Raw genomic sequence first — 24,729 nt, 5'->3', positions numbered from 1 at the left:
TCTGTAATTCTTTAGACATTTGTGCAGATTTTCATTCCCATGTAAAAGACAAAAGCAGGCAAATGTCATTCTGGACATTTCTAGAAATCGGTTTATTAATTGCTCTGAGGAAGATATACTATTAAAGCTCTGATCCTTTCACCTTTTCCAGTTGGCCTGAATTTGACATTTCTCCAAGAAGCAAGTCAATCAAGGTTATGTCTGTGAAGTACATTGCATATGGTGGGCACTGCATATAACAACATTCCCCAAGAAGAAAAGATAATGTTGACATGTTTTTTTTTTTAAGACAAGATGGTAACATTATTCATCTTCCATTAAAAAAAAAAGTCAATCACAATAATCAAGAAAACTCAATGTGTGTAAGAAATGCCAGTCACTGAGAAGTGGCCCAGTATAGACTCGTGACTCAGCTGGTGATACAGAGCCTTGATACAAACTACAGAAATGTAATCATTACTGTAATCAAGGCGGTTGCAAAACTGGCTGAAGGGGATATTTTCCTATTCGTGGCTCATGTCCTAGTTCAACATAACTTACCTGTGTATTCCCTTCACTCTCTATCTCCCCGAACACATGGACCAAAAACATGAGCGTTGGTGCACACAGCGGTGCCCTGCCTAACTTCATCCTAGAAATTAAATCTGGGCTTCATCCCGCTCCGCCCCGGGTGCCGCACCTCTCCGCGGGGCTCCGCATTCCTAGGCTGAAGCTCCGGCCCCGCCCCGCCGCTGGTTGGCTGTGCGGTGGGAGGCTCGGTCCTTCGCCCTCCATTGGCCTCTCAGGTCCGTGCGTTTCCCGCTGCGATAGGTGGTTACGCGGAGGCGTCTCTTCCAACCGCGGAGGTTGTGTCATTTCCGGAATAAGATGGCTGCAGTGCGTGTGCTGAGAACCTGCAGCCTCAAAGCGGGGCGGCTGGTAAGCAGTTTGGGGCAGATGTGAGGTGGGGTAGGAGTGGTTTGCCCGGAGTCATCAGAGAGAGGTCTGTTACTTTGTTCTCCTAGTGCCGCGCATGCAGAGCACGATTGAGGGAGAGGTGGAAGGATGCATGCAAAAAGGGCAGAAAAGGTGGGTAGGCGACCAGTCTGGAGACCCACTCCCTCCCCTTACCCGGACGCGTTTCTGTGGCAACACCGTCGCCTTCTAGCTCCATTTACACCCAGACCTCAGTAGCCTTCGAGCACCATTCTAAGTGCCGGACATCGTGATATTGTTATACACGCTGGGGGTATGGAGAGATCTGTTCATTAACCATTTATTGAGCCCCCGCTGTGTGCCAGGCACTCATAATAGGACCTCTGGCTTCAGGAAATCCATCAGTTCAGAGGGAAAAGCCTGTCAGGCAAAGCACAACACCAGGGGCCCCTTGCCAACTAGGAACTGGGTAGCTGGAGCTTCATAATCTGGACCTGTACTTCTCTCCTACCACCTGTCTTTTCAACCTTTTTATCATCATAGGTACCACCCACCACAATCTCCCTTCCAATTACCCACTTTCACACACAGTAGTTTAGCAGCAAACACTTAACATCCCAGTAATCATGGTGTTCCATCCCATCTACATAGCGTTTTTCTTCCTGGGACCCCTGTTCCTTAGATCTTCCTATACAGTGGCCGACCCCTGATCTTACAAAACCTTTGAAGAGCCCGCTAAAGCACTGGGGATGCAAATATGAACAAGACAGACACAATCCCTGCCCTCTCAGAGATTACAGCCGTGTGCTAGAGGACAAGGGAAAGAGAGAGAGAGGTGGACACAGTAACAGGCGGTTACAACACGGTCGAGACATGCTGTGATGGGACAAGTGCAGAGAACTACCAGGATGCACAGATCTGGGGTAAGGGGTGCGGTGTCAGAGAGGAGTTCCAAGAGGATACGTGTAACTTGATATTTGCATCTTACTAGTTACTGGCCTCTCTTTACAGTGCTGTCTGTGCTTGGCTTCTGTACCAGCTTCCTGATATTTTTCCTACGTCTTTGGCCACTTTATCCCAATCTCTTTCTCCTATTTCCCTGCCTGACTTTTAAATATTGGTGTTTCTGAGGACTTTAACATTGGCCTTCTGTACTTCTTGTACTTCCTGGGTAGGTGCTGTCTATATGATGATGATTCCTAAAGGCAGTCTTGCAGGCAACTCTACTCTAGGGACGGAGACACACACACACACACACACACACAAACCCCTTAGTCCTGGAAGTATCCAATTACATACACACACGCGCACACACACACACACACACACCCCTTAGTCCTGGAAGTATCCAATTGCATGAATATTATTTGTTTTTTCAGCTGCATGTCATAAAAAACCAACCAATAAATAAGAAATAAAGTATCTGCATGAAAAGCACCCCAGAGTTAGAGGGCAGCTGGTTAGTAGCTCATCATTACAAGGGTTGTCATTTCAACAATTCACTTGGCCTTTCTCTCGTGGTTTCATATTCAAGGCAGGAAGGAGGAAGGAATGGTACCGGTCTGACTCACTGGCCAGAACTATATTACATGGCCACTGCTAGCACAAGGGATCTTGGAGGAGCTAGCCTTTAGCCTTCTCACGAAGTCTGTCATAATGGCTCAAAAGCACATCAGAATCTAGGCTCCAAAACAAAGCTCTCAAACCTGTTCCTCTTGATTCTAGGCTGTCAATCTCTCCAAAATCTCGCCATTATTCTCCACCTGCCTCCAACTGCAGGTGTCCTGGTCCTTCCTAATTGGACTTTCTGCCTCTAATCTTGTACCTCTCCAACCCATGCTCCATAGTGTATGCAGCTAGGGTAATCTTATAAAGTAAAAATGTCATCTCCTTGCTTCATCTGCTTTCAGCAAAATGTCCAAAATGTCCAGAATTCAAATGAGGCAGTTTCTGATCTGGACCTTTCCAATCTCCCAGGCTTCCTTCCTTGCTGAAATCTAGCCATCCCAAACCCCACTCTGACACTTCCCTCTCCCTTACCCTATGCTTGAACTATATTGAACTTAAGTTCATTGAACACACTGTGCTCTCTTCTCTTTCAATTCCAGACTCCAGACCTTTGCAAATGTATTTCCTCTACTTTAAAGACTTTGCCTTATTCCCCTTTGGCCTTATATGCAACATGAGTCATTCGTGAGTGACTCCTACTCATCCCTTAGGTGCTACTTCAAGTTACTATCTCCAGGTAGGTTCTCTCCTTTGTGTTCCCTTAACACTCTGTTTCCCATATTATACCACTGTGTTATAATCACCTATTTGTCTTTATCTTTCACAGTGTGGACTTTACACTACGTAAAGGAAGGAATTGGCATCTATGTTGTTTTCTAATCCTAAGTGCCTAGCACATAGTAGGTACTCAATAAACATTCATTGAATGACTCAGGAAAAGACAGCCCTTTTTTTCATCTGTTATAAAAAGTTATAAACAACGAGATCTTATCACCTATAATAAATTATTAAGAAGGCCTTATTGTGTTGTGTTTTATACTTCCCTACTGCATCAAGTATTTGACTTTTGATTAACTTACTGTTACATTGAATTTTTCTATTTTGTCTGTCTTTCCTTAGTATAGCGGAAGCAGCTTGAATTCAGGGACTATGTTCTCTATCTTATTTAGCTTTGAAAGCCCAAGTCTAGCACAATCCCTGTCTTTAGGAGTGCTCAATAAAAAACTGTTGAAATATTATTATTTATTTCCTTGTTAATGTTCATCTGCTAAACCTTCTTTGCATCTCCTATTTTTTGTGTTCTGTTTCTAGAAATAAATACCTTGTCTTTCATAGCTTAAAAAATTTTTGTTCCTCCTCTCCCTTCTGTTGCCTTTTTATCCTTCCATTCAGCAGCTTCACTACTGTTTCGTAGCCTTGCCATTCACTCACTATTTTCATGTAAAACCTGTTGCACTTACGTTGCTTCCTCTCTCTTTCTACTGTAAATGACCCCAGTCAGGAGCCTGTCATTTCATGCCTCAAAATTATAATAGTTTCCTAACTTCTTCCTTTCTTGCCTGTTGTAATCTGATCAATAACGCAGATAGATTAATTACTTAATCCCTTTTCTTCAACAGCCCGTTATATCAGAGTTCAGACTCATCCTGACATTTACAGACATAAACAAGTGTGGTCCTTGAGCTACTGCCACTGTTCTTTTTTTAAGCTCCATCAAGCCAAATCAAGCTAAACATTGCCCTAGGAGAAATGCTAATCAAGTTCCTTTTGTTTATGCTCTTTTCTCTGCCTTAAAAGGGCACTTCTGCTCTTTAATTATTGATACTTATTATGTAAGGCCCAGCTTACATTTTCTTCCAGCAAGCTTTCCCAGGTCAAGACAACCTGAAAAAAAAGTTTCTTTACTTAAAGTCCTTTAACACTACTGTTTATACTTTTTACAAAAAATGAGAGCATACATGTCGACATATGAGAGTGTGTGTGTGTATGTGTATGCAAACACATGAATCCATTTGTGGGTGTATTGTCTCAATTAGGTTTAAGTTGAAAGCAGGGATAATTTATCCTACATTAAATCAGTGTGAGATGATAGAAAGAGACTGGGCTTTGAGTCAAATTAACTGGACGTCAGAGCTAAGGTTTACCATTGATTTACAGTGTGACCTCAGACAAATTACTTTACCTCTCTGATCATCAATTGCTCATGTGTTAAAGAGCGCTCATATGCCTTTTCCCGAAGGTATTTGTGAGATGTAAAGAAAATGATTCATTTGAAGGCCTTTAAGGTACCCAGCACATAGTAGGCACTCGATTAAATGTTAAGTTTGATAGTTTGTGCCTCCCTTGACCCATTAATAGTTCCTCAGTAAAAGTTATGTTGTTCAAGGTAGGACCTTCTAGTAGTTTAATTTTCAAAGGTTTTAAAAATATGAGCTATTTTATTTAAATTAATGTGAAACTATGTAATTCAAAACTTTCATTTACTATCCCTAGGTTTTATAATGTCTGATGGGACAGGTTGATTTATTCCTTTGATTCTGATTTACTCCTTTGATACTTCTTTGATTTTTGAGCCAGAGTTGTAAGAGTTGAAGGAGAAAGGAAGGATACATAAAATGGGGGTATTTGGAAAAGAATTCTTTCACTGCTGCTAAGTTTCAAGCTATTAGCTTTCCTTATTTTAATTAGTCTTTATGTTTCCTGAATGTTAATGTTAATAAGAATAAAATATAGATATTATAAAGATCTATTGCCTTATTATGATCTCTTAAAGCCAAGATGCATAGTTTAAGATTATTGTTTTAGGAAAGGGATCCTCTGTTCTTTGCCTTTAGAAATCAGTAACAGCTTGGAAATTAAAGTGAAATATCATGTAAGAATTTAAATGTATTAGTCCTGTCAGTAAACCAAATATTTGTTTTATATCACTTGCTGCTAGAAAGAAACCAAAATTTTTGTTTATAAATATGCATTATGATAATAATACATAATATAATATGTATTATAACTTTTCAATTTTTTTTCTTTTTTCAATTTTATTCTTTATGGCCCATACAATGACCAGTTTATCCCAAGATATTATATAACCTTAACTATGTGAAAATTGTCACACCCATGATCAACAAATAAAATATTTTGGAACAAGTTCCTGTTCTAAACTAAGTTTTTCAAAGAAATTACAGATTTATATTTATCATTTCATATTATAAATGTAGATAACATAGACAATAACACCAAATTCTAATTAGACATTAACAACAGAATAAAGCCTTACAATAGAATCTTGAATAAAAATTAGCCGCTGCTCTTTATGTTTCCAGATTGATTTTCAGCAAGAGTTTTAGTTCTTTCTCCATATTTCTTTCTAATTTATATGTAAATTAGAAATTTCTTTCTTTCTAATGTTAGTAACTTTCATGGAAGAGGAAAAAAAAGTCTAACAAGTTCATTTCAACCCATTGTTTTGTAGTCATAGAGGGCAATTTTGTCTCAGAACAACTACAGTGCACTGTTTATAATTATGGAGCCATCACAGAATTACAAGCACCAAGAGAGAAATCTCTGTGATTTGGCTATGACTGAGAAAGACAGAATACCTCAATGAAAATTTAGTGCCTTAAGAAACTAGAAATATTTGGAGTGTTGAACTAATTGTGAAAATTTAGAGGTAGAGGAGAGTTGCTTAATCTTGAAATGACATTCTATTTCTGAAAAACACAGATTCAAGCATTTTTTTTTTTGACAAAATATTGTGGCTCTTTATTCTTTGTAACTCTTACAAATCCTGCAAACAGAGAGAGGATTATCAGTACTATCTGAGTGTGTGTGGGCCTGGAAGCTCTAAATGTTTCTAAAAGAGCAAGGCTTTTTGATGCCTTTTTTTTTGAGAGGGCATCTCTCATATTTATTGATCAAATGGTTGTTAACAACAATAAAATTCTGTATAGGGGACTCAATGCACAATCATTAATCAACCCCAAGCCTAATTCTCAACAGTCTCCAATCTTCTGAAGCATAATGAACAAGTTCTTACATAGTGAATAAGTTCTTACATGGTGCACAGTGCAAGGGCAGTCATATCACAGAAACTTTCAGTTTTGATCACACATCATGAACTATAAACAATTAAGTCTGATATGATTATTCATTTGATTTTTATACTTGATTTATATGTGAATCCCACATTTCTCCCTTATTATTATTATTATTATTTTAAATAAAATGCTGATGTGGTAGGTAGATGCAAGATAAAGGTAGAAAACATAATTTAGTGCTGTAAGAGGGCAAATGTAGATGACCAGGTGTGTGCCTATAGACTAAGTATTAATCCAAGCTAGACAAGGGCAACAAAACATCCACGGATGCAGAAGATTTCTCTCAAAACGGGGGGTGAGGTTCTAAGCCTCACCTCTGTTGATCCCCAATTTCTCACCTGATGGCCCTCCTGCAACTGTACCTGTCTTAGGTTGTTCATCCCTTGAGGGATCTTACCCGTCTCTGGCTAACCAGTCATCTTTCGGGGCCATACAGGGAAATGTAAAGTTGGTCAGTGACAGAGAAGCAATATTCTTTGAAAAGGTTAGCTTTTTACTTCTTTGCAGATTTATGCCCTGTGGCTTCTATGCCCAGCATTTGTCTTGAGGTATCTTTACCACTTGGAAGAATTATGATACTCTGTAATTTTCGATATGAGGCACTAATTCTACTAAAGGGTTGTAATTAGGAAGGAAGAAGAAAAGCTATAGAAGTAGCAGGTGGAAGAAACATGGGAAGATTGATTATTTCTTTGACATATCTTCTTGTAGAGTAACATAAGCATGTATAGGTTTTAACAAACTACTAATTAAATTGCATACACACATTAACGTAATAGGAATACAGCTACATAACCAAAGCAGACCTACAATTACTAGCCATCTCCAGTGAAACCAAGAAAACCAGTTAGGTACCCTAGGCATTTGTGAAAACTTATCAATGATGTGATGGATATTGTCTAACTGAATTTGAGAAAAATCAGACAAATTAAAACAACACATTCCTGGGAACTGTTCACATCCCGTATGTTCTTTTAACAGTAGATAGTCTATAGTCGATTTTTGGAGCACTGCAACTTGCACTTCTAATTCTTGGTTGAGTTCTGACAGTATAGATCCAGTCAAATTTGTTGTTTTACTGTATGCACAGCCCAGCTTAGATATCTCCTTCTTCATTCCAATGGCAAGTCCAGGAACCAGTGGGATGAATGCAGCTACAAATGCAACAGCGCCAGGATCTTTGTTGAAGTTTTTTGATGATCATCTTCTGGAATGACTCTTCCAGAGGATGTTGATGTTGCAAGTTCTTCTTCATATCATATCTTAATTCGTTTTCTGGGTAGCCAAGTTAGGCTTTGATCCTCTGTATAAACACAAACAAACCCTTTGCCCACACTTTGATATGACGTTTATACCATTGTGAAGAACCTATTGGAGATCACCACACAGGAACTGCTTTTTTTTTTTTTTAAGAGAAAGGAATATTATCAGAAAAATGTACTTCCATAGCTGATCATCTATAACTTTTCAATTTTAAGGGCAAATCGCCACTAAAGTATATAGTACATGATGACAATAATTTTTTTTAAGTAAAAGTAATTCTCTCCTATATCAATGAAAAAATATCAGATATATACCAGTATTCTCAAATACATGGTTAGAAATTTCTGTTTATTTTTAAAAGTGAGACATATAATCAGATATTAGTAACACTGAAATATTAACTTTCAAAATAAAATACTATATTTCAGACACATAGGTTTTAATATATCAAGTTGAATACATTCAAGCCTACTTATTTCTGTAACACTGCCTCATATAATACTAAGATGTTATATAAAATAGTTAAACTAAAGATATACCTATAAATTATGATAAAAAACCTTTTGGTACAATATTACATGTTTTTCAGTGTCTTTAGATGGTTAACAGTCACTTTTGAATTCTTTAGTAGTTTTATTTCAGAAACTCTTTAATGACTCAAATGCACCTACAAACTGCTGTGTTTATACAGAATACATTGTTAAATTTTCTTTACTTTCATAAGGAATTTTAGGAAAGGATCAATGTATATGAATGAACCTGACTCTTAGGATATAATTTTACTAAATAAAAGAACAACAAAATATTCTGTATGTGCTCAGGTTTGAATTCCTTTGATTTCATGAACAGAAATGCCTAAGAAATAACCAACCTTCATAAACCGGATTGCCACTGGTGCCAGGTGTTCAGATTTTAGCCTAGATAATTTCATATTGTTTGTATTTTGATAATTGTTCCACTTTTAGAATAGACTTGAAAGTCAACATATACTTACAAAGATAAGCCATTAAGAGCATTTATAAAAGCTTTCACTTTTTTGTTTTCTCATCTCTAGATCTGTGTTCGCTACTTTCAAACATGTAGTAATGTTCATGTTTTGAAGCCAAATTATGTGTGTTTCTTTCGTTATCCTTCATTCAAGTATAGTCAGCCACATCAGCTGCTGAAAACAACTGCTGGTAAGTATGATCTCAAAATACAGCCTATATAAAAACAATGTTTTGTATTTTATTCAGTATTTTTTTTAATTAAACTATCATTGGTATACAATCTTATGTTGGTTTCAGATATACAACACAGTGGTTCAACAGTTACCCATATTATTAAATCCTCACCCCCTCTAGTGTGGTTACTGTCTATCAACATAGTAAGGTGTTACAGATCATTCGCTATATTCTCCATGCTGTACTACAGTCACCATCCCCATGACCAACTTATATTATGATTGTGTCTTAGTACTTTTTAAAAAAGCAATTGAAGACTTGTAAAGTTAAAAAGAGCTGACCTTTTATTTCTAGCCTTGCTCTATCCATAGTGTCTTGCCAATGGGTTTCAGCCCCAGGCAAGTTCACTATGGATTCAATGTGACCAAAGAAATGACAGTAAAACATTCTTGGGGTGATAGAATTATACCCAACTTTATTTCCACAGTGGCAGATCAATAACTAAAATCCCGTTCACTCAGAGTGAGTCTGCATGCAGCAAGCTGGTCTCTGCCTCTGGGCCCCTCTGCCCACACAGCCGTCCTTGGTGCTGCCACCACTCCAGCCTCTGCTCTGCTCTCCTGCAGCCTACCAGCCATGCCACCGTGTCACCCAGAGCACTGGGCGGAGCTCTTTATATAGAGTCAATATCAACGTATTGCCCACATGTGTGTAGTGAGCTAGCCAACCAGGGCCAGGTGAGAATCCTGGCCACAGGAACTCTCATTTTATCCACACATAGATATCTCTGAACCTATCCATTTCTATCTATCTTTTTTTGCCCTTTCACATACTTGCCTTTACTACTTGGTCTTCATAATGTTGGGAACCGGTTGTCTCCAGCCATCTGTTGTTTATCATCTGACTCCTAAGTGCAATAGTCAGCACTGATATAACTGTCTCAGACAAACTAAACTGTTGACTTAATGGGTTATGTCCTTGTGCTCACTGCATTTCTGTTTGTTGAATGAGGCACTTAATCTGTCATGTTAAGATTGTGTGATGAAACCAGCCTGAGGTGCTCCTAAATAGAAAGTTTCCAGGCTTTTTTTTCATTTAACCATCTTCTTTTTCTACTCTCTGCCAAGAACTGAGGCATTAAGTATTAGATTTGGCAAGGGCACTAAACCTTCTTCTTCTGATGTTCTGTTTATAACCCTAGAGTTTTGTTACACCTGTAAGCTTTTGACAGATCTTTGGTGCCTTAAAGAAAAATTGGGGAATTCCAGGCAGATCCAGTCCCTGCAATCAATCCATCCTTCCACAGGCATTTTATGTGTCATCTTCCACAGCAGCTTAAGATAGGTAAAACTTAAACTTATCTTCACCACTTTTAAAAAGATTCTATTTTTAAATAGAATCTTGTTAAATAGAATCTTTTATTTCTCAGAAAAAAATAGAGGTCACTCAAGCAGAAACTTCCAACTTTTCCTGCTGTTGTCTCTGAATGCTTAAGAGCTTTGGGTTCTTGGTCTACCAATAACTAGCAGTGTAACTTCAAAAAAAGTTACTTAATATTTTCTCTCTGTTTCTTCATCTGGAAAATGGAAGTAATTATAGCATTTAACTTATTGTATTGTTGTGGTAATAAATTAGTTCAATATTTACTGATCACCTACTATGTGCCAAGGCACTATTCTACGTGCTTGGGGTCCGTCCTCTTTCTGTTTCCCTAACTCAGTAACTAATTAAGCTAGAAACCTGGAGCCACTGTCTCACATCAAGTTGATTACCAAGAGCTTTTAATTTTACATCATATTTGTTTCCTAAATCTGCATTCTCCTTTTCAGATAACTTTGAAAATATATAATTATATTAAATTTCATGCTTGTTTCTTAACCATAATAGTCTCCTAACTGCTTTCTCTGTCACCCCTTCCCATCTCCATCCACCACACTCCTGCAAGAGAGGTTTGTTTCTAAAATTAGAGGATTAAAGTTATATATCTGAAATTGCAGTTGAGTGAGACTCCCTATCAGTTAATTATTACTGAATAAGAGCCCTCTCCACAACTTAGTGGCTTAAAGCAACAATTATTTGTTATTTCTCAGTATTCTGGGTGTTGGCTGGGTGGTTACTCTGCTGGTTTTGCCTGGGTTCAGTAATGTGACTGTATTTGGTAAAGGATGATGTGGGCTGAAAGGTCTAAGATGGTCTTACTCACATATCTGACAGTTGGTACTGCTTTTCTTTTTTTTTTTTTATTGAAGGGTAATTGACAACAGTATTACATTACATTAGTTTCAGGTGTACAACACAGTGATTCAACATTTATATACATGATAATTCTAGGTACCAGCTATCACCATACCAAGTTGTTACAATATTTTGACTATATTCCTTATGCTATACATTACATCCCGGTTACTTATTTATTTTACAATTGGAAGTGTGTTTTTATATATATATATATATATATATATATTATATATATATATAATATATATATATATTTTGTGAGGGCATCTCTCATATTTATTGATCAAATAGTTGTTAACCACAATAAATTTCTGTATAGGGGGGTCAATACTCAATGCACAATCATTAATCCACCCCAAGCCTAATTTTCGTCAGTCTCCAATCTTCTGATGCATAACGAACAAATTCTTACATGGAGTACAAATTCTTACATAGTGAATAAGTTACATGGTGAGCAGTGCAAGGGCAGTCATCACAGAAGCTTTCTGTTTTGCTCATGCATTATGAACTATACACAGTCCAAATATGAATATTCATTTGATTTTTTAAACTTGATTTATATGTGGACACCACATTTCTCTATTATTATTATTTTTAATAAAATGCTGAAGTGGTAGGTAGATACGAGATAAAGGTAGAAAACAGAGTTTAGTGTTGTAAGAGCGCAAATGTAGATGATCAGGTGTGTGCCTGTAGACTATGTGTTAATCCGAGCTAGACGAGGGCAATAAACATCCATGTATGCAGAAGATTTCTCTCAGAACATGAGGGGGGAGGTTCTAAGCCTCACCTCTGCTGCTCCCCATTTTCTCACCAGATGGCCCCCTGCGACTGTGCCTGTCTTAGGTTGTTCCTCCCTTGAGGAATCTTACCCGTCTCTGGCTAACCAGTCATCTTCCGGGGCCATACAGGGAAATGTTAAGTTGGTAAGTGAGAGAGAAGCCTTATTGTTTGAAAAGGTTAGCTTTTTACTTCTTTGTATATTTATGCCCTGTGGCTTCTATGCCCAGCATTTGTCTTGAGGTGTCTTTACCACTTGGAAGAATTATGATACTCGGTAAATTCGACATGTGGCACGAGTTCTATTTAAAGGTTGTGATTAGGTACGAAGAAGAAAAGCTATAGAAGTAGCAGGCAGAAGAAAACCTGGGAAGATTGATTATTTCTTTGACATATCTTCTTGTAGAGTAACTTCAGCATGGATAGGTTTTAAACTACTAATTAAATTGTGCACACACATTAACATAATAGGAATATAGTTACCTAACCAAAGCATACCTGTAATTACCAGCCATCTCCAGTGAAACCAAGAAAACCAGTTAGGCACCTTAGGCATTTGTGAAAACTTATCTATGATATGGTGGATATTGTCCGACTGAACTTAAACAGTCTGAGAGAATTCAGATAAACTAGAACAACCCATTCCTGGGGACTGTTCATATCCCATATGTTCTTTTAACGATAAATAGTCTGTGGTTGTAAGATTTTGGAGTGCTACAATTTGCACTTCTCCTAATTCTTGGTTGAGTTCCAACAGTATAGATCCAGTCCAATTTGTTGTTTTACTGTATGCACAGGCCAGCTTAGATATCTCCTTCATCATTCCCATGGCAAGTCCAGGAACTGGTGGGATGAGTGCATCTACACCTGTGACAGTGCGTGGATCTTTGTTGGAGTTTTCTTTTTTTGCTGATCATCTTCTGTCATGAGTCTTCCCAAGAGTGCTGATGTTGGAAGTTCTTTTTCATATCGTTTCTTAGTTCATTTTCGGGGTAGCCAAATTAGGCTTTGATCCTCTGTATAAACACAAACAGACCCTTTGCCTACACTTTTATATGCCCTTTATATCATTGTGTAGAACTCATTAGAGGTCACCACATAGGAACTGCTTTTTTTTTAAATCATTAATCTACACTTACATGACGAATACTTTGTTTACTAGGCTCTCCCCTATACCAGGTCCTCCCTATATACTCCTTTACAGTCACTGTCCATCAGCGTAGCAAACTGTTGTAGAATCACTACTTGTCTTCTCTGTGTTGTACAGCCCTCCCCTTTCTCCCACCCCGCTATGGATGCTAATCTTAATACCCTTCTTTTTCTGCCCCCCCTTATCCCTCCCTACCCACCCATCCTCCCCAGTCCCTTTCCCTTTGGTACCTGTTAGTCCATTCTTGAGTTCTGTGATTCTGTTTCTGTTTTGTTCCTTCAGTTTTTCCTTTGTTCTTATATTCCACAGATGAGTGAAATCATTTGGTATTTCTCTTTCTCTGCTTGGCTTGTTTCACTTAGCATAATACCCTCCAGCTCCATCCATGTTGCTGCAAATGGTTGGATTTGCCCTTTTCTTATGGCTGAGTAGTATTCCATTGTGTATATGTACCACATCTTCTTTATCCATTCATCTATCGATGGACATTTAGGTTGCTTCCAATTCTTGGCTATTGTAAATAGTGCTGCGATAAACATAGGGGTACATTGGTCTTTCTCATACTTGATTGCTGCATTCTTAGGGTAAATTCCTAGAAGTGGAATTCCTGAGTCAAATGGTATTTCTATTTTGAGCATTTTGATGTACCTCCATACTGCTTTCCACAATGGTTGAACAAGTTTACATTCCCACCAGCAGTGTAGGAGGGTTCCCCTTTCTCCACAGCCTCGCCAACATTTGTTGTTGTTTGTCTTTTGGATGGCAGCCATCCTTACTGGTGTGAGGTGATACCTCATTATAGTTTTAATTTGCATTTCTCTGATAATTAGCGATGTGGAGCATCTTTTCATGTGTCTGTTGGCCATCTGTATTTCTTTTTTGGAGAACTGTCTGTTCAGTTCCTCTGCCCATTTTTTAATTGGGTTATTTGTTTTTTGTTTGTTGAGGCGTGTGAGCTCCTTATATATTCTGGACGTCAAGCCTTTATCGGATGTGTCATTTTCAAATATATTCTCCCATACTGTAGGGATCCTTTTTGTTCTATTGATGGTGTCTTTTGCTCTACAGAAGCTTTTCAGCGTAATATAGTCCCACTTGTTCATTTTTGCTGTTGTTTTCCTTGCCCGGGGAGATATGTTCAAGAAGAGGTCACTCATGTTTATGTCTAAGAGGTTTGTGCCTATGTTTTCTTCCAAGAGTTTAATGGTTTCGTGACTTACATTCAGGTCTTTGATCCATTTTGAGTTTACTTTTGTATATGGGGTTAGACAATGGTCCAGTTTCATTCTCCTACATGTAGCTGTCCAGTTTTGCCAGCACCATCTGTTGAAGAGACTGTCATTTTGCCATTGTATGTCCATGGCTCCTTTATCAAATATTAATTGACCATATATGTCTGGGTTAATGTCTGGATTGTCTAGTCTGTTCCATTGGTCTGTGGCTCTGTTCTTGTGCCAGTACCAAATTGTCTTGATTACTATGGCTTTATAATAGAGCTTGAAGTTGGGGAGTGAGATCCCCCCTACTTTATTCTTCTTTCTCAGGATTGCTTTGGCTATTCGGGGTCTTTGGTGGTTCCATATGAATTTTTGAACTATTTGTTCCAGTTCATTGAAGAATGTTGCTGGTAGTTTCATAGGGATTGCATCAAATCTGTATATTGCTTTGGGCAGGATGGCCATTTTGACGATATTAATTCTTCCTAGCCATGAGCATGGGATGCGTTTCCATCTGTTAGTGTCCCCTTTAATTTCTTTTAAGAGCGACTTGTAGTTTTCAGAATATAAGTCTTTCACTTCTTTGGTTAGGTTTATTCCTAGGTATTTTATTTTTTTTAATGCAATTGTGAATGGAGTTGTTTTCCTGATTTCTCTTTCTGTTGGTTCATTGTTGGTATATAGGAAAGCCACAGATTTCTGTGTGTTGATTTTGTATCCTGCAACTTTGCTGTATTCCGATAGCAGTTCTAGTAGTTTTGGGGTGGAGTCTTTAGGGTTTTTTACGTACAGTATCATGTCATCTGCAAATAGTGACAGTTTGACTTCTTCTTTGCCAATCTGGATTCCTTGTATTTTTTTGTTTTGTTTGATTGCCGTGGCTAGGACCTCCAGTACTATGTTAAATAACAGTGGGGAGAGTGGGCATCCCTGTCTAGTTCCCGATCTCAGCGGAAATGCTTTCAGCTTCTCGCTATTCAATATAATGTTGGCTGTGGGTTTTTCATAGATGGCCTTTATTATGTTGAGGTACTTGCCCTCTATTCCCATTTTGCTGAGAGTTTTTATCATGAATGGATGTTGAACTTTGTCAAATGCTTTTTCAGCATCTATGGAGATGATCATGTGGTTTTTGTCTTTCTTTTTGTTGATGTGGTGGATGATATTGATGGACTTTCGAATGTTGTGCCATCCTTGCATCCCTGGGATGAATCCCACTTGGTCATGGTGTACGATGGCTTTGATGTATTTTTGAATTCGGTTTGCTAAAATTTTGTTGAGTATTTTTGCATGTACGTTCATCAGGGATATTGGTCTGTAGTTTTATTTTTTGGTGGGGTCTTTGCCTGGTTTTGGTATTAGGGTGATGTTAGCTTCATAGAATGAGTTTGGGAGTATCCCCTCCTCTTCTATTTCTTGGAATCTTTAAGGAGAACGGGTATTATGTCTTCCCTGTATGTCTGATAAAATTCCGAGGTATATCCATCTGGCCCGGGGGTTTTGTTCTTTGGTAGTTTTTTGATTACCGCTTCAATTTCATTGCTGGTAATTGGTCTGTTTAGATTTTCTGTTTCTTTTTGGGTCAGTCTTGGAAGGTTGTATTTTTCTAGGAAGTTGTCCATTTCTCCTATGTTTCCCAGTTTGTTAGCATATAGGTTTTCATAGTAGTCTCTAATAATTCTTTGTATTTCTGCGGGGTCCGTCGTGATTTTTCCTTTCTCGTTTCTGATACTGTTGATTTGTGTTGACTCTCTTTTCCTCTTAATAAGTCTGGCTAGAGGCTTATCTATTTTGTTTATTTTCTCGAAGAACCAGCTCTTGGTTTCATTGATTTTTGCTATTGTCTTATTCTTCTCAATTTTATTTATTTCTTCTCTGATCTTTATTATGTCCCTCCTTCTGCTGACCTTAGGCCTCATTTGTTCTTCTTTTTCCAATTTCGATAGTTGTGACATTAGACCGTTCATTTGGGATTGCTCTTCCTTTTCTAAATATGTTTGGATTGCTATATACTTTCCTCTTAAGACTGCTTTTGCTGTGTCCCACAGAAGTTGGGGCTTTGTGTTGTTGTTGTCATTTGTTTCCATATATTGCTGGATCTCCATTTTGATTTGGTCATTGATCCATTGATTATTTAGGAGCGTGTTGTTTAGCCTCCATGTGTTTGTGAGCCTTTTTGCTTTCTTTGAACAGTTTATTTCTAGTTTAATGCCTTTGTGGTCTGAAAAGTTGGTTGGTAGGGTTTCAATCTTTTGGAATTTACTGAGGCTCTTTTTGTGTCCTAGTACGTGGTCTATTCTGGAGAATGTTCCATGTGCACTTGAGAAGAATGTGTATCCTGTTGCTTTTGGATGTAGAGTTCTGTAGATGTCTATTAGGTCCATCTGTTCTAGTGTGTTGTTCAGTGCCTCTGTGTCCTTACTTATTTTCTGTCTGGTGGATCTGTCCTTTGGAGTGAGTGGTGTGTTGAAGTCTCCTAGAATGAATGCATTGCATTCTATTTCCTCCTTTAGTTCTATTAATATTTGTTTCAGGTATGTTGGTGCTCCTGTATTGGGTGCATATATATTTATAATGGTTATATCCTCTTGATGGACTGAGTCCTTTATCATTATGTAATGTCTTTCTTTGTCTTTTGTTACTTTCTTTTTTTTGAAGTCTGTTTTGTCTGATACCAGAATTGCAACACCTGCTTTCTTCTCTCTCTTGTTTGCTTGAAATATCTTTTTCCATCCCTTGACTTTAAGTCTGTGCGCATCTTTGGGTTTGAGGTGAGTCTCTTGTAAGCAGCATATGGATGGATCTTGCTTTTTTATCCATTCTATTACTCTGTGTCTTTTGATTGGTGCATTCAGTCCATTTACATTTAGGGTGATTATTGAAAGGTATGAATTTATTGCCATTGCAGGCTTTAAGTTTGTGGTTACCAAAGGTTTAGGGTGAGCTTCTTTACTATCTTACTGTCTAACTTAACTCGCTTGTTGAGCTATTATAAACACAGTCTGATGATTCTTTATTTCTCTCCCTTCTTATTCCTCCTCCTCCCTTCTTCATATGTTGGGTGTTTTGTTGTGTGCTCTTTTTAGGAGTGCTCCCATCTAGAGCAGTCCCTGTAGGATGCCCTGTAGAGGTGGTTTGTGGGAGGCAAATTCCCTCAACTTTTGCTTGTCTGGGAATTGTTTAATCCCTCCTTCATATTTAAATGATATTCGTGCTGGATACAGTAGTCTTGGTTCGAGGCCCTTCTGTTTCATTGCATTAAGTATATCATGCCATTCTCTTCTGGCCTGTAGGGTTTCTGTTGAGAAGTCTGATGATAGCCTGATGGGTTTTCCTTTGTAGGTAACCTTTTTTTTCTCTCTGGCTGCCTGTAATATTTTGTCCTTGTGTTTGATCTTTGCCATTTTAATTATTATGTGTCTTGGTGTTGCCCTCCTTGGATCCCTTGTCATGGGAGTTCTGTGTACCTCTATGGTCTGAGAGGCCATTTCTTCCCCTAGTTTGGGGAAATTTTCAGCAATTATTTCTTCAAAGACATTTTCTATCCCCTTTTCTCTCTCTACTTCTTCTGGAATACCTGTAATTCTTATATTGTTTCTTTTCGATTGGTCACTCAGCTCTCTTAAAATTCTTTCATTCCTGGAGATCCTTTTATCTCTCTCTGCATCAGCTTCTCTGCGTTCCTGTTCTCTGTTCTCTAGTCGATTAATGGTCTCTTGCATCTCGTCCATTCTGTTTTGAAGTCCTTCCAGAGCTTGTTTTATTTCTGAATTCTCCTTCCTTAGTTCTTGCATATTTCTCTGCAAGTCCATCAGCATGGTTATGACTTTTGTTTTGAATTCTTTTTCAGGAAGACTGGCTAAATCTATCTCCCCAGATTCCTTCTCAGGGGAAGATGTAGCAGATGCTGAAGCTGTCTGGGTTAGTCTTGTCTGGATCATATTTTTTTGCCTTTTCATGTTGACAGGTGCTATTGACTGTCAGCTGGGAGGGCCAAAATTTTCACTTGCTACTGGCCTTTCTTTACTGGGACAACTGCGACCCCTAGTGGCTTGTGTTGGGTAATTGCGTGTAGAGTGGTTCTTTGTGTCTTGCCTGGCCGGAAGGGAGAAATTTCCCTTTCTGTGGGCGGAATTTGTCTCAGGCTGCTTCTCTGCTTTCGCAGCGCCCGGTGGGGTGATGGATGGGGGGGCTGCTTGACTGTTTGCCTCCGTGAGGCGTCTCAGAGCTGTTGCCCAGGGGGTTAGTGCACCCGGTTTTCCCTGTAGTTTCCAGCTGCTGTACTGTGACCTGGGTTGTTTCCGTCAAGCTGTTAAGTCCCTGTCCCTTTAAGACTTTCAAAAAGCCCCCGCTTTTCTTTGTCACAGGGGCATCAGCTTCGGCACCCGCTCAGAGGTCTTACTCCCTGTTCCCCCAGTATCCACGGCCCCCTGGGCACGTACTGTGTCTGCGCTCTGGCCCGGATGGCTGGGGCTGGGTGTTCAGCAGTCCTGGGCTCCGTCTCCCTCCCGCTCTGCCTATTGTTCTCCCGCCGGGAGCTGGGGGGAGGGGCGCTCGGGTCCCGCCGTGCCGGGGCTTGTATCTTACCCCTTTCACCAGTCGCTGGGTTCTCGCTGGTGTAGCTGCAGTCTGGCCACTGTCCTGCGTCTTCTGGTCTCTCTTTTAGGGCTACTTGTGTTTGCTGTATTGTCAAAAGTATATATGTTTTTGGGAGGAGATTCCCACTGTCCTACTCACGCCGCCATGTTGGCTCCACCCTGGTACTGCTTTTCAATTGGGGCATCTCAGTTCCCCTCCACATGGCCTCTCACATACTCCAGTAGAATAGATGAGCTTCCTTACATGGGGATTTCAAGACCGCATTCCAAGAGGGAGAAGGTAGAAAAAGCTTTGAGGGCCTTTGAGGCCTAGGCTCCAGATCTTGTACAACTTAAATTCTGCTACATTCTATTGGTCAAAGCATGTCACAGGCCAGCATAGATTTAAGTAGTGGTAAAATAGACTCTACCTTTTTTAGGACCAGCTGCAAAGAATTGAATTTATGACCTTATTATTTATACTTTCTCCTGATGACTTTTTTGGATAAATTCCAAACACCCTACCTCAGCTTGGTACATAAAGCCTTTTAACTCTGGCCTGATTTCTTGCCACATTTAGAACTGTTATTCTCTAACCATGCTGTGTACTATCCTGCTTCCATGCTCTTATACTTGTTGTTCCTTCCATAGTTACTGCTTTGTATATGGGTGGCATAATCTACTTTCATGTCAGTTTTTGGTGACTTAGATTGGCTTCCAAGTCTTCATTACAAATCCATGGTAACTATTCTTGAGCGCAAATCTTTGTGTATATCTTTATTTTCTCAGGGGAAAAAAAATCTTAAATGTAGAATTACTTATTGAGTCAAATATGATAAAGTTTTTTTAAGACTTTTGATATTTAACACCAAACTATTTTTTCAGAAAGGTTCCAGTTTATACTATAGCAGCAAACTAGAGAGAGCCCAACTAACTAAAGAGCAAACAAGGTACCTAATACCTCCATATAAAAAGTGTATTTTGTATTTCTTAACTACTAGCTTATGTCCTCCTATTTATTAAAGAAAATTTTACTACCTTAATTGGTTTGTGTATTTTATGAGCTATTTTGATTAATAGCAGTCTAATTAACAGACAGAGGAGCACTCTTAAATCAGAGCCATTTGTTAACCTGGAACAGTGAGAGGATCCATACATAATCTCTACTGATCAGAAATGCTTTCTCTCTTGAGAATAATTACTACAAATTATCATTTGTATATAAGTGTTGTAAGAAGGGGGTAGAAATTTGAAAAGAGGTAAAAAAAACGGAAAGAGATAATACTATAAAATTTAATGATATATTGGCAGAACATATATTGAGAAAATAAGAATTTTCCATCAAGTCTTCTAGATATGGATCTGCCTGATCTTTAGCCATTAAGAAAAAGCATAGTTATATGAGGTCAAAAAAGATCCAAGAGCAGGTTGTTAAGGTTATTATAGTTTTATGACTTACAACAAGGAGATCCAGCTGGGTCTCCCTTTGTACAACATCTTGTTCTATTTTCTGTTCATTAGTATTGTTTCGAAATCTCATTTGTCAGAAGGGCCTTCTTTGCCCTTGTAAAGAACATCATTTTGGAAGTTGTAAAATATAAGGTCTTTAGCAGTGTCAGTAGGTCTGTGTCACTGAATAATTTACTTAAATCTTTGATGATTACTAATAATACTTACACTTTAAAAAATTATGAGTACTTCTTTTCTTTGTAAAATGGAATAATCTCCGTCTCTGCTTGGGAATATCTTCTAATTTTAGATTAAAAGCATCTATTATCAATATATTACATACTTAATGAGGTCATTTCTCTTTTGTCTTTGAAGTTCTGCAGGGACAGATTGTCCAGTTCAAACTCTCAGACATTGGAGAAGGAATTAGAGAAGTAACTGTTAAAGAATGGTAAGTTATCCTGAAATTTTTTGATGTAAATACAAAAATTATTTCAATAAAAATCAGTAGGTATCTATTTACATTGATAAACTTCTTTCTGTAACATAATAATGTTTTTTTAAACCAATAAGGTATAACTGGTTTATGTTGCCAATATGCTGGTGACACAATTCATCATACATCATGGCATTTTATTCATTATAATATATTAAGAATTATTTTTCTTCTTAAAAACTTTTTCACTGCCCACCCCTCGCATCAGCTAAAAAAGAGAAATTAGGCTGTAAAAGACATTAACCCGATATGACTATGTGTTTTGAAAAACATTTATTATTTATGAACTTCAAACTATCTTAAAATCATCATGTGGTCTAAGCTGTCTATTTGACTGAAAATGACTTTAGTAAAAATCCAAGTACATTTGACTTACCATTACCTATATTTTTAGATAAGGTTAAAATATAATACCAAAAGGTATGAATCAAAAAATAATTTTTGTAAAGATTAAAAAATGTTCAATGGAGGCTTGAAACAAAAATAAAAAGCTCTTTACTGCTTTAGCCATCTTTCTGTCCCTGTTCTGGAAGAAAAGAGTCATGTCTGGGTACTGAACTAATTTTTTAAAGTTTCTAGAAGTAGCAATTAAGATGAGGAAATAGATTCTCTCTACCATAGTTTTAATAGTATTAAAGAACCTTTTAACAATATGATTCAGCTATCTGAGCATTCTTTCCTACAGTTGTCATTATTGCTTTGTAAGTTAGAAAAGAACAGTAACAACATAAATATGCCTTAGTCTCATTGTTGGATTAAGGGAAGAGCAAGGGACTTTAAATCAGTAGAGACTGACTCTGAAACTTAGTGGTCTTACCCTTGACTCATTTGGTCCCTACCTAATGTGTAAAATGAGGGTAATAGTACTTATTCTGCCATCTCACATGGGGTAGTGAAAGGATCAACTAATGTATTATATAGAAAATGCCTTTAAATTCTACAAATACCATGTATATTTAAGTTATTGATATCTTCCTACCAAGACTATTCTTTCTAGATTTTCAACTTTTATTTAACATTTCTTAATTTCTACTTCTTATTAATTCTCTAGATTCATAAGCTTAATACAGAGCTTTAAAGCTCTTGAAAAAGGAGATAATTTCATTCCTAATGAAATCTAATCATTCTTTACATGAGAAATAAATAATTTGATGCAAGTTCTTCAGAAGTTCTTTAAGAAATACTAAGAGCATTCTTGAATTCTGTGACTTAATATCTATATTAACTTAATATTTTTTTCTAACTTAATATCTATAAACATAAAGGAACTCAAGGAAAAAATATATAATACATATATATATATACACACACACACTATATGTACTATATATGTGTGTATATGTATATATCTGTGTGTGTGTATATATATGTATATGTGTATGTATATATATATATATATGTATATATGTAGTATAGCTCTTAACTGCTAAAAAGCAGAGTTCTGTCCTATAGAATAGAACATGAGAATAGAAATTTGAATATGTAAAGAAGCCTAAAAATTAGCAGAATTGGGTTTGTATAAGTGTCAATAAAATCTTATTTGGGATTAAAGATGGTGGTGTGAGAGGTGAGACAGAGGCTTCCTACTAAAATCACATACAATATGAAAATATAATTAATGCAACTAATCCTGAAAAAGCATCAGGAAAGAGGCCGCGCCAAACTGCATACATCTGGAGAAAAGAATAAACCTTATGGAACAGGGTACCATACCAAAGCCGTGGCCCGACTAGACCCAAGCCCTTCCCCCACCCCAGCTCACCAGCAAGAGGAAGAGAAACGGACCAGGGAGTGAGTGGAGGCCTGGGACTGCTGAACACCTACTCTGGAGATCTGCTCTGGGAGCACAAACCTACATTTAATGGTGTTCTTGTGATTAGGGGGTTGGAAAGCTAAGACAGGCAGAATACCTGAAGAGACTGAGATTTCAGCCGCTTGTGGAAAGCAGGGATCCATATCCGGCTGCTCTGGGACAGAAGAAAGATGGGCAGTCTGAGACACTTCCTAACAGCAAGAGGGCTGCTAAAAGGGCAAGGATTGCACAGAGCTTACTGCTCAGGAGAAAGGACAGGAAGACAAAATTGTATGGGTGCACTCTGCCCAGCAGCTTGGGAACTTCCACAATCTTCAGGCACTCCAGCCCCCTGGCTGGCTACGCAGCTCCTCCAAGGCCCCGCCCCTTTATACATGGCCTGCTGTGCTTTCCTCCTGGCCAGCCCCACCTGGCTCGTAAACCAGCAAACACTATCCTAGTGTTAGGCCAGCCAAAGGAAAGCCCCGCCTCCACTAGCTAAAAACACAAAGAATAAAGGCTTATATCTGTGTGCTTGGCCCACTGGTTCTGTAAGTAGAGACAGGCTTAGCAGCCGGGTAGCAGGAAACAGCCCTTTCCTACCCCCAGGCAACAACACCGCTCCCCTGCAACCCCCGACATTGCTCCAGGGGCTCACGAGCTCCAGATAATAGAGCTTCTGGGCACAAGAGGTGCCATATGCAAATATGAAATGTCAAAGGAACCTGGTTCAAAGCAAAATCATACATACACCAGAGAAAGAGTCAAATGAAACTGATCTCATGAATCTTCCTGAAAGAGATTTCAAAATAAAAATCATGAACATGGTCATGGAGTTAGAGAAAAATATTCAATAACTCATGGAATGACTTCCAGTAAGAGATCCAATCATTATGGAACACAGTACCAGAAATGAAACATACAATGGAAGGTTTTAAAGGCAGGTTTCATATGGTGGAGGAGACAATAAATGAAATAGAAATTAGAAAAGAGGAATACAAAGAAGCTGAGGCACAGAGAGAAAAAAGGATCTCTTAAGAATGTAAGAATATTGAGAAAACTGTGTGACCAATCCAAACAGTAAAATATTAGCATTATAAGGATATGAGAAGAAGAGAGAGAAAAAGGGATAGAAAGTGTCTTTGAGGACGTAATTACTGAAATCTTCCCCAATCTGGGGAAGGAGGTAGTCTCTCAGGCCATGGAAGTGCACAGATCTCCCAACACAAGGGACCCAAGGAAGACAACACCAAGACATATAGTAATTAAAATGACAAAGATCAAGGATAAGGGCAGACTAGTAAAAGCAGCCAGAGAGAGAAATAAGATCACATACAAAGGAAAGCCCATCAGCCTATCATCAGAATTCTCAGCAGAAACCTTATAGGCCAGAAGGAAATGGCATGATATATTTAATGCAATGATGTAGAAGGGCCTTGAACCAAGAATACTTTATCTGGCAAGATGATCATTTAAGTTTGAAGGAGGGATTAAACAATTTCCAGATAAGCAAAAGCTGAGAGAATTTACCTCCCACAAACCGTCTCTACAGTGTACATTGGAGGGAATGCTATAGATGGAAGAGTTCCTAAGTTTAGTAGCTGTCGCCAGAGGTAATAAAACTACAGTAAAGAAAGTAGAACAGTTAATTACTAAGCAAATGCAAAATCCAAAATCAATCAAGGGATAGACAAAAAGTACAGTATATGATACCTAATATATAAAGAATGAAGGAGGGGGAAAAAACAACCATTAGATTGTGTTTGTAATAGCATACTAAGTGAGTTCAGTTAGACTCTCAGATAGTAATGAAGTTAACCTTGAACCTTTGGTAATCACGAATCTGAAGCCTCCAATGGCAATAAATACATACCAATCAATAATCACCCTAAATGTAAATTGTCTGAATGCACCAATCAAAAGACATAGAGACACTAAATGAATAAAAAAACAAACCCATCTGTAGGCTGCCTACAAGAGACTCACTTTAAACCCAAAGACATACACAGACTAAAAGTGAAGGGATGGAAAAAGATATTTCATGCAACTAATAGGGAGAAAAAAGCAGGAGTTGCAGTACTAGTAT

At 38.2% G+C, this 24,729-nt stretch overlaps 1 protein-coding gene and 1 long non-coding RNA gene across 3 annotated transcripts in view; both read left to right on the top strand.

Moving 5' to 3' along the window:
- Positions 1 to 826: 826 nt before the first annotated feature.
- The window catches only part of DBT (dihydrolipoamide branched chain transacylase E2), a 65,799-nt gene continuing 41,896 nt past the window's right edge, over positions 827 to 24,729 (top strand). Inside the window, exons 1-3 of one of the 2 annotated variants that reach the window (XM_036883859.2) lie at positions 827 to 918; positions 8,836 to 8,959; positions 20,731 to 20,806. In XM_036883859.2, coding sequence (XP_036739754.1) covers positions 868 to 918; positions 8,836 to 8,959; positions 20,731 to 20,806 — 251 coding nt within the window. In that variant the 5' untranslated portion in view covers positions 827 to 867. Of the gene's footprint in view, positions 919 to 8,835; positions 8,960 to 20,730; positions 20,807 to 24,729 lie in introns of those variants that run through there. The other variant, XM_057500467.1, reaches the window with a different exon arrangement.
- LOC130683385 (uncharacterized) lies at positions 1,004 to 5,350 on the top strand. Its single transcript, XR_008997075.1, has 3 exons — positions 1,004 to 1,068; positions 3,024 to 3,160; positions 3,251 to 5,350. It is a non-coding gene; the product is annotated as an uncharacterized LOC130683385 (long non-coding RNA).

The sequence above is a fragment of the Manis pentadactyla genome, chromosome 4 (genome assembly GCF_030020395.1).
Source record: "Manis pentadactyla isolate mManPen7 chromosome 4, mManPen7.hap1, whole genome shotgun sequence".
Lineage (NCBI taxonomy): Eukaryota > Metazoa > Chordata > Mammalia > Pholidota > Manidae > Manis > Manis pentadactyla.
The sequence above is the reverse complement of the archived record's forward strand: the minus strand, read 5'-3'. Positions and strand labels throughout refer to the sequence as shown.